General features: G+C 38.4%; 1 protein-coding gene across 5 annotated transcripts in view; it reads right to left on the bottom strand.

Annotated features, from left to right (window-relative positions):
- Nucleotides 1–962: 962 nt before the first annotated feature.
- LOC148534601 (neurexophilin-1-like) overlaps nucleotides 963–10,934 on the bottom strand; it is a 266,275-nt gene continuing 256,303 nt past the window's right edge. For all 5 annotated transcript variants that reach the window (XM_088466060.1, XM_088466079.1, XM_088466073.1 and 2 more), the window contains exon 2: nucleotides 963–3,868. In XM_088466060.1, the coding sequence (XP_088322186.1) occupies nucleotides 3,137–3,868 (732 nt within the window). In that variant the 3' untranslated portion in view covers nucleotides 963–3,136. The remainder of the gene's footprint in view (nucleotides 3,869–10,934) is intronic.

Genomic DNA, 10,934 nt, shown 5'->3' with positions numbered 1-10,934 from the left:
GAAAAAAAAAACAATTGTGTTTTCTATTGTAATTGGCTAGTCATGTTAGAAATACTGGGACTGGCGGTAAGTTGCATGCAAGTCTGGGTGCCGCCGCATCTTGCAATTTTTAGCAAATCGCAGCAGGCATAGGTAAATTAGAGCATCTGTGAACAATTCTGAGTCATATGCATCTCAGGAGTTGATATATCAAAGCTTGGAAAGAGATAACGTGAAGAGAGCTAAAGTACCAACCAATCAGCTCTTAAATGTCATTTTTCATTCACAGCCTATAAAATGACAGTTAGAAGCTGATTGGTTGGTACTTTCTTTTCCACTTTATCTCTCTCCAAGGTGTGATACATCTTCCCTCAGTCATTTGTCCTCGACGACTGAATGGGCATTACTAAGTGGAACTGGTCGGCAACAAGGTGTTTGCATTTTAGTGAAGCATTAAATGGGTGATATCGTGGGTATGTAGCCAGAGTTGCACAGTGCACGCCATGTTCAGATGCATCTTGTGCACCAAGCATGGTGTAAGTGCCGTTACTAGTGATAACAGCTGCTCTAGGGCCAGAGGGCTGTGGGGGGTGCTGCAACATACTGTTGAAAAATGTGCCTCAGAATATGGGCAGATATTCGCATAGGACTTCCGATCGCTGGTGATGATTGTAATTGCGGCCGCGTTATGTGCCACTCGTAATCAGGTCCGTTGTGTTACGTGAACTGAATGTAACAGAAAACATGCACATGTACATTTAATAATAAAGCATGTCTGTACTTTTATATGTACTATAGTACTCATATATTTTCGCCTTAATTTGAAATTCTCTGTGAATAGTTTAGACTATTGAATGTATGCATAATTATATAAGTGGTACAGTTCCCCATGTAAATGCAGTATAAATTGAATCTGCAATATTAAAATATGAGCAGCTGATAACAATGTTTATGAACTAAAGATATGCAAACTCCAAGGTCAGTATGATTTATTATATTTATTATATTTGGTTTCTCATATAAAAATAGGACTGGGTGTATAACACAATCTGTACAAGGAGGAACAGATAGACTGTACGTCTTTATTGTTAATACTGATTTACCGACTCTCCAACAATAACCAAACCTGTTATCGGATTGTTTGCATGACAACAAAGCCTAACACTCCTTAAACTTTGGTGTTGATCATTATACTGAGCATGAAAAATAAAGACAGTCACATCTGAGAGAGAAAAGGGTCTAAGAGTAGTACATGGTCCGGTTTGTGCTTACAATTATACACCTCTGTTACAATTACATAATAATAGAAAAACATATCGTTTTGATAAATGATCTTTTAAGAACAGTGTATCCAGGCTGGCCATTTTAAATGACAATTACTCTTAAACCACATGCCAACATTTCTTAGAAAAGCAGAGAGAAAAATGACTTTCTCTGGTGAGATTCTGGTTTCAGGACATAGGTACATAAACCACGCTTCTTTCCATTTCCATGGTTTTGGAAGGAATACTTTCTAGATACTGTAAATCACTTTCTAGAATGCCACTGCCAATTTAAGCAAATGCTTAAAGGAAATGTTTCAACAATAATAGTTTTTGTTTTTCTTTTTAAGAATATACAGTAGTATGTTGACATAATTGTGATAATTAATTGATTAGTAAATAAATGTTTCTTATAGGTGGTTCCAGATAGCTTTTCATTTCAAATAGCATGCCACCCAAGTATTCTGACTTGGCATGGGATAGGGGCTATCCTGCTGTCCTGAGTTGCCCCCAAAAGGTCCAGGCTATCCCAAGATGTCCTGTATTTACTGCATTGTTAAGTAAAGGGGCTGAACGGTGGCAGGGCATACCAGAGGTGTTGGCACACTAGGGCATGGCAGGGTCAATCTGGAAGAGTGAAAAAGATAAATAGCGAGGTCCAGGATACGCGGCCATCTATTCTGATTTTTACATCAGTGGTGTTGGAAGGTATGAGGGTTTTTTTGTGTTGTCATTTTTGAAAATAAAAGTGTATCAATTTAAAAGTAGCAATCCAATTTTTTTTTATTTGTCTGGCACAGATCATAAAATTAAAACTATTGTCTATATGATTGCTGTGGGTTACATCTCTTTTTCCGAACACCAATTTCATAAATGTCCCTAATTAAATTTTGTGACGTAATAAAAATCTTGATCTAATATGCATGAAAACTGGAGCGCTCCTTTGGGAAAAATATTAGTCAAACATTATTTTGATTATATGAAATGTTCTCACTTTGTAACTATCTCTCCTTCACTTCTATTCATGCAATTGGAAGTCAAAGAAATGCAAAACTTTATTGAGTTTAAAAAATGTGGGTGTCAGCGAGAATAATTCAGAATAGTAATAAATACATATGCAGTATATAAGCGATATATGGTTGTAAAAACAAGGTGTGCTTAGCCAGAGATACCGTAAAGTGTTTTTTTTATTTTTATTTATTTATATAAATGTAACTCCCCTATCATAATTGTCGGCCAGAAACTATTGTCAAAGATCAAGCATTAATCTGTGGGCATCTGGTATCTGTAATCTTGTTCCATATAATGATTCATTGTCCTGCTGTGTACTCTAAACATATGAAAATAAAAATGAAATAAATGAATTAGACTTGTTATTTCATTTGACCACTGCAGAAAGTTTATTTTAGACATTCAGAGGTTTATCGTTGTGTGCTTTGTTGTGCTGTCTTTGCTAAGGTATATTCTTTTGTCACACATGTCATATTACGTTCTCATTTTTTGCAACTTTAAGAACATTTCAATAGGGCCACTTTGCCTTTAAAAGAAAGCAAAATTATTGGCAACAGGTTCTTGTATTACTGAGGTGGTCATCAGAAAGGAGAGCACTTGTATAGTCAAAATCTTTAGTTGATGACATAAGGTGACCTTGATACTCCGGTTTGTTATTTAGCAGGTCAGACAGTTCTAAGATAATCAGGGACAGCTTCATGCATTTCTTGTTATGTCACTATCATTTTGTACTTTAAAGAATTATTTTTATATTATATGTGTAGTGGAACTTCGTTCACCAGTTACTGTGTTATAGAGGAACCTAACACAGACCCTCACCCCATGAATTATTTGGTCTCCCTCCCACATAGACCGGCTTGCTGATCTCCCTGTCAGTGGAATCATCAACCAAAATATGGGTTGTCATTCTGAAAATTATAATCCGGACACACCTTCTGCACCAGCTTGTAGTCAATGCTGTAGAAGGATATGAAGATGCAAATAACCTTGAAGGGTTTAGCACAAAGCCATGCAGCATGACTCTGGGTGTGCTCCATGTAACAATTTTTGGCTGGGTCATAGAGGCAGGGTTTGTTCTTCAAGGCTTTATTGGTGTTCTCATATTCCACCCTACAGTTGAAAGTCTTAGTTTCTCTGGTATCCAAGGTAGACTGCTGAAGGAGCTCAAACTCTACTACTTTTGTAGGTGGGACAATACTGACAGACACATTGCCAAGGCTAGATGAATTGTGCCGAAAGTAGACACTGAACGTCCCATTTATGTGGTCAACAATCTTACCAGTCACCAGCAGGCTGAACTTGACAGTTTTTATGTTAAAGTAGAAATCCCCCCATCCAAAGATCTTCTTGGTTCTCCCAGTTTTTAAGGAGGGCTTGCGTTTAGCTCTTTGACCCATTCCTCCAGTGAGCAGTGTCTGATTCTTGCTCCATTCCCATGGGGTGAGAGGAGATTGCATTGGAGTTTTTGCTGCCTTAAAGGGATCAGTGGAGAAGACTCTTGATGGATGGAGAGAGTGAGGCTTATTTGTACCATATGGTCCATTCTTCACCATCCCTGTTGCTCCCAAGTCCAGGTATCCTAACGTTTTTGTCATGTGGCCTTCTAAACAGAGCACCTACAAATAGAAATTTCACATGTTAATCACACTTGCCTTTTATTTTAAATTTTTATTTTTACATATATACAGATCCTACAGATGCTACCTGTAAATAACTCTTGTCATGCCATTACATGTTAATATACTCTGCAGCTGGGAGGGCTAAAAAAAAATAGCAAGTGGGGTATATTGATCATTACTGCAAGTAATATAATTATGCTTCAGTTGCAAAAAACAATCAAGGATGGCATCATGGCCGCTTAATTTATATATTTAACAATATACAATAACACTGTAATAATCTTTATTTTTTTTAAGGTTTATCATTTGAATCTGAAAGAACAAACACTACTCATTAATTTATTTAAAAGAAAATGGATGCTTTATATTAGAGATGTGCGGTTTGGTTCCCCAGATATCCGAATCCACCCGAATTTCATGAATCCGGATAGATCTGAGTTGTGGTTCTAATCTCCTGAGGAGATCCGGATAAATCCAAGTCGCGGTTCCGATCTTCCTGCACCTCGGAATTCAGATTTTAAATCCGAATTTCGGGTTTTGGATTGCAAAGATGACATGATTTTAGCTGTTTTTAAAAACTTTTTGTCAATTTGAAACAAAAAAAAACCCAGATCCAAAAATAAAACACTTGAGGATCAGCACACATCTCTACTTTATATCAGGGGTAAGCAACCGTGGCACTAGTGCCAGAAAGTAGCACTAAAGGATGTTTTCAGTGGTACCTGCATGGTCAGTGCTGGTCCTACAAGATGTGGTGCGCTTCCCCTGCTACTCCACCTCCTTCCCAAAGAGACCTCTTTGTATGCTAGACTCTCTCCACACTGGCAGGCCAAGCATGGCCTGCATCCTTGAGAAGTCTGGGCCTCAGGTGAGTTAAATTTGCCACAGTTAGTCCTGCTCAAAGTTTAATAAGAGTACAAAATTCTGCAACATGACTTTGTCTCCAGATCACAATAATCAACCTAATTGGAGCAAACTAGCTTCAAAAAAGGATAAATGGGGAAGCTACTAACATTTTTAGTACACATCGATTACTTTTGTAAATGTTTGTATGTGTTGTAATGGTGGTGGCACTCTAGAAACTTTTTTGGATTGTAATGTTGAATGCCTGGCATGGAAAGAGAGAAAAATGTTGCCTTATATAATTACTGTGATGGTTACAGGCTAGATGGTTCTAGTCAATCATCTGTGCAGTTTGGAGACTCTTTTGTGCACCAAAACACAGGGCACTGACTGAAAGGCTTCTACCTCAGTTAATTTCCAGATCACACTACATGTAGGAACTCTGTAGATCATAAAATGGATGATTTGTTATGTGATAGCATTTAATACAATCCATTCACTTTCTTAGCACAGCGATGTACCTTCCAGTGAACATCAGACCCTACACTACAACTAGAGAGAAAAATAGTAAACCACCAATACCTACACAGGGCACAAATATACTACCTATCTTAAAATATAAATTAAAATCTGGATTGTATATACTCCATGTGCATATAGTATATTTACTAACCTTTAGCCTACCCTAGTGTAATATCCATGAGCTGTTTTTCTTGGCTTCTCCAGTTCTAGCAATAGCTCTGGCCAAAAAACTGTTGGAGGGGTGACATATGCACTGGAGGACTAAGAGATTGTGTCTTCTGTTTGGTCCTCCTGTTCACATCTCCACACTACACCCTCCACACTACACCACCACTAATGGCTTCAGATAGGGGAGGTAAGTCAAGTATATGTTGTACAGTAGGAGGTAGATTAGCTTTAAAGATAAGTAGTAAAGTCCTTGTGAAATGTTGACATACAAGATATAGTTCACGATGAAAACCTATGCAATGTTTAGAATATTGGAATAAATACATAATTTATGTGCATTATTTTTACTATGAATTTGAATATATAATGCACATAAAAGGCATAATTTGTTAACCAGCCTTAAATATTTGGCCTGGAAGACACAATTAAAATGACACAATGGCACATAGAGAAAGATATATTATGGGTGGTATGTTCCAGAGGCAGAAGCATGAGCAAGAACAAAATTAAGTGATAACTCCCAAAGGAAAGATTTATATTTATATTGGCTTCCTTGGGAAAATTGCTAGTAGCATCCATATTAAATGAGACCAGCAAATATCTTATTCCTGAGACTGAATTATTTCACAGTGAGTATGTGATTAGGATTTTTAATGCACAATATTTAAATATAGATTATATCCCTATGGGGTGGCCTAATATTACAGAAAAACCATAACCATGATATAAATGTATAGTTAATTACTTTTTTAAATATGTATGGCTTCTCCCACTACCAATCTTTGTTATGTGAATGGATGAAATTGTCTGATATTAGCAGTATCAACAAATTAGGTCTGCATGGAGCATCCATTTTGCATGATCACAGACCTAGGATACACTACAACTTGGAGAACAGAAAGTGTAGGGACCAAATCAGAAACTTAATGTGAGCATCGAACCAATATACAGTTTGTGCTAAACTTGCATATTTACCTATATTTAGCAGAATCAGTATATTTTGATTAATATTTGTCATGTAATGAACATACATAATACATACATATGAAAAACATTGGTAGTTTTATACTTGTATATCTATGCATATCTCAAAGTTTGAGCAGTGTACTGTGTGAGATATTGTGCATATTCTGGTTAAGTTTCTTAGTTATGTGCAGTAGATTTGGTTACAAACTGATAGTGGGGAATGAAGGGAGTCAATGATACATGTTGGTAACAGGCTTGAGGGGTATGTTTTAAATGATTGAGTGTAAGGTGATGAGAGGATATTCAAGATGAAGTTGCAGATATAGAGTAGTGTCTGAGTTCTTGAAATTATAGTCTTTTCAGATTGTGAACATTGTTGTTGTAGTGCTTTACTCTAACCAGAGGCGCTACTGTTTTTGTTTTTTTTAACTTCAGATATTCCACCGATGTAGCAGTTAATCATTCTAGCTCACTCCTCAATTTATAAGTTACAAGTATTGCTTGGTATTTAAGACTCTTATCTTCCCTGCAGTCAGGGCCAGATCATTGTTAAACATATGCTGTTATACAGTTGTATTTGTGGTGATATGATCCTGTTCCTATGTAACTAGTGTGCATTCCTGAGTTCCTGTGCCTCTGTTACCAGTGCAGTTCTTAACATCCTGCCACCAGTGTGTAATTCTAAATTCCTTACATCCTGCCACGATTTAAGACTCTTACTTTCCGTGCATTCAGGGCCAGATCATTGTAAACATATGCTGTTTTACATTTATATTTGTGCTGATATGTTCATATTCCTATATCCTTGCAAATAGTATGCATTCCTGATTTCCTGTGCCTCTGCTACCAGTGCAGTTCCTTGCATCCTGCCACCAGTGTGTAATCCTGAATTCCTGACATGCTGTTACCAGTGTGCAATCCTAAATTCCTAATACCCTGCTATCAGTGTGTAATCCTGAGTTCCTACCATCAGTGTGTAATCCTGAATGATGCTGGGCATACCCCGGGTAGATTAAATGCCCTTTAGACTGACAGACATTTTATGTGACAGCCTGTAACCTAAGCAGATATTGTGGCCATACACTGTGAGATATTTCACAAGATATCTGGTTTACTACCCTTGGGAGGAGACATTTCCCTGTTCCTCCCCTGTGAAGGAACAGGGCAAATGTCCATCTGTCGACTGTGTCAGTGCATACATTGCCCAATGCAGCCGACTTGCAACTCCATGAATATTGCCTAAGACAGACATGCTGGATAATGCAGCTTGTATGTACAATTGATATATTGCAATTGTTCTTACAAGTACACAATACAATTATCTGGGCGGTCCACCGAGATCAGCTGGATCGCCCAGATAAATGTATAATGTATTCCCAGCATTGCTAACACCCTGACACCAGTGTGTAAACCATATTTCCTGCCACCATTCAACCAGAGAGCATTCGTGAGTCCCTAAAATCTTACCTATAGTGTGCTATTCTGATTTCTTGCCTCATGTGCAATTCTGATATCCTGCCACCAGGGTACAATTCTTACTTCATGACATCCTGCCACAAGAGTCCAGTCCTGGTTCCTGACCCACCAGTTTGTAGTCCTGAGCCTCTGCTAGGATTACACACTGGGAAGATATATATAACCCTGGGAAGATGTAAAAAAGTAACCTTGTGCAATCTTGAGATTCTGACAACCTAACACCTATGTGCATCCTGAGTTCTTGACAATCTACCACCAAGTTCATAATTAAATACATTCTGACACCTTTTCACCAAAGTGCAATCCTGAGTTCCTGCCACCCTGCCACCAGAGTGCAATACTGAGCTCCTGCCACCAGTGTATAACTCAGAGTTCCTGACTCCCTGCCACCAGCATGCAATTCTGAGTTCCTGATACCTTGTCACCAGTGTATAATCTTGAGTTCCTGACACCAGTCTAAAATCCCGAATTCCAGTTCTTGCCTCTCTGCCACCAGTTTTTAATCCTGAGAATCTAAAACATCAGTGTACAATCTTAAACTCCGGGCCAATTAGTGTGCAGTCCTGAGCTCCTGACATCCTGGAACAAGTGTGTAATCTTGTGATCCTGCCACTGTGTGTATTTGTGAGATTCTGCCACCATACTAATAGTGAGTGATACAATTCTGAGTTCTGCACATCCTGCCACTAGTGTGCAATATTGAGTTCTTGACTTCATTTTACTGATGTGCATTAATCAGTTCCTGGCACCCCACTACTACTGTACAATCTTAAGAAGCCTCTTTCATTATTAATTATTGTATATTTTTAAGCCAATTAAATAATTCTACACCTTCAGCTACAGTATATCTGACTCTTTTTGTGACTGACTATTAGATTTAGAACTGATAGTCCAATAGGTTGTTTGGGGAAAGGAAGTTTGTGAGGTAAGTGTAGGCTGGTAATAGGATGAAGTATAGGCAGGTGACTGGGTGAGAGAGGGAAAGAAGTATTAATTAAATCTGACTGAAAAAAAAGAAGTTCAAGAAAGTGACCATCACAATGAGTAGAACAGTTGGTTCACTGGGAAAGGCTAATGAAGAATGTCAAAGAGAGTAGTTTGGTAGCAAAATGAAAATGCAGATACCCAATTATGATACTGAAATCCCCCAGATGATAGCGAGAATACCAGACAATAAGAATAAATTCTTCAATTACAGAAATGTTCAAGGAATTGGGATGATCCAGTGGGATGATAAATCCCAGTAACAAGCAGAGAGATAGAGTACAATATCTGAATAGTATGAACTTAAAAAATAGGAACATGAGTGATGGAAAAGTTGGTAGAACTGTGAATTTATTTTGAATGTTACTGGAGAAAGGTAATATGTTTGAGATTTGCTGGATTGCTTTAGTAGTAAGGGGAATTCTCTGTTTGGCAGAGTAACACTGGGTAAAGATTAAAAATGACATAGTGTGACCTGTATTAATTAATTCTGCACTGATGGAAGTGTACTCACCATCTAATGTGGGAGATGGTTTCTCTGATGGGATATTAATCAGTTTTGAAATGGCATTATTTATACCCCTTTTTCACAGCCTCAATAACCCGGTTTTTGCTGGGTCTACCCAGGACTTGACTTGATGGAAAAGAATCCATGAATAAAACTTGGTTCGAGTGACCCAGAAATCTGACCCTGGTCGCTACCAGGGTTGAACCTGGGTCATGCCTCAAACCAGCCAATTGGCTGGCTTCAGTAGTAGGTATACTCCAGAGTCTTGACTATAAAAATAATAAGAAACATTTAAAGAAAATATTATAAATATCCTTCTTTTTATTATTGTAATCATTTTTATAGTCAAAACTCTGGAGTAAAAAGTGTATGGCAGGTGAGGCACTGCCTCCCCTGTCTACCTTTTCCGCACTTCACTGATCAAAACTCACCAAATTTCCAGCACTATATACTGCTGGACCTTTGTATAATGCCCACATGAATCCTCGGGTTCATATATGTATCTGTAAATCTGGCTCTAATACTAGCTTGTGCCTCCCCAGTCATTTATGTCACCGCACGCTCCAAGCATCCGCTATAACTCTGGGGTCATGGTGGACCCGAGTCTGGTGTGTGCGGCTGGACCCAGGAAATAACCCAGGTCCAGCCACCGGTGTGTGAAAGGGGTAAAACCTGGCTCCAACCCATGCTCAGTGTCCCGGGTTGGAGCTGGGTTTTTGGTGGAAAAAGGGTACCATTGTCGTCCAGTCCAGCATTAATCGGTATAACAATTGATTTGATTGAAAAAACATTAAAAATTAGGGTGTCTCAGTCTCAGGGGCATGTTCAATTAAGTGCGAAAAGTCCCGTACTTTTCGCATACCGGACTTTTCGCCGACATCGCTGGTTTTCCATGCGAAAAAGTATTGGGATCGTCCCCGCTTATCCCTGTATTCAATTAGAAAACAGCGAAAACAGTACCTGACAAAATTGTAAAATGCGAAAAGTACTGTCAGATTTGGGAAAATCAGCCTGACACCCCCCACTGACATTTGGGTTCACTATAGTTACCCCTGAATAGGCCTGCTGTAGGTATTTGGGGTACTTTAATGATCTCAATAGGTGCTATTTAGTGTCATTGCATAAGTGGTGAAGAATAGCATTTAGCATTTTTTTGTGAAAATAAGTAGTCCCAGCAAATTTGGGGTACATGAAAATCGGTGCTAGCATATTTTAAAGTTGCTAAAGTGAACTTTTAAAAAACATAAAAAATCCCGCTGGAGTCAGTTCCGAAGATTTTTAAGTTTGTCCCCCAACTTTGGACTTTTTCGCCTCCAAAATGAAAGTACTATTTTGGGGTGATGTAAAGTATTTTTTAAACTTTTTTTGATGCAGTTTACCTTTGGGGGACTGTCCCAAGGGTGCAGGGTTTTTTCCCAAGTTTGCACCTCAAAACCCCAATTCAGCACTTTTTTTTTACACCTATTCATAGGCCAAACTTTTACGCTGGTTCCATTACATTAATTTTCCGCACCTTCGAAAAGTCTACGGAATTGAATACGGAGGAAACTTTACGCATATCGAAATGACGTCACTCGCAAAACTTTATCGCCGAAA

The sequence above is a fragment of the Taudactylus pleione genome, unplaced genomic scaffold, assembly GCF_031769625.1.
Source record: "Taudactylus pleione unplaced genomic scaffold, aTauple2 ptg000065l, whole genome shotgun sequence".
Lineage (NCBI taxonomy): Eukaryota > Metazoa > Chordata > Amphibia > Anura > Myobatrachidae > Taudactylus > Taudactylus pleione.
Note: the sequence above shows the minus strand (reverse complement) of the source record. Positions and strands in the feature narration are given on the sequence as shown.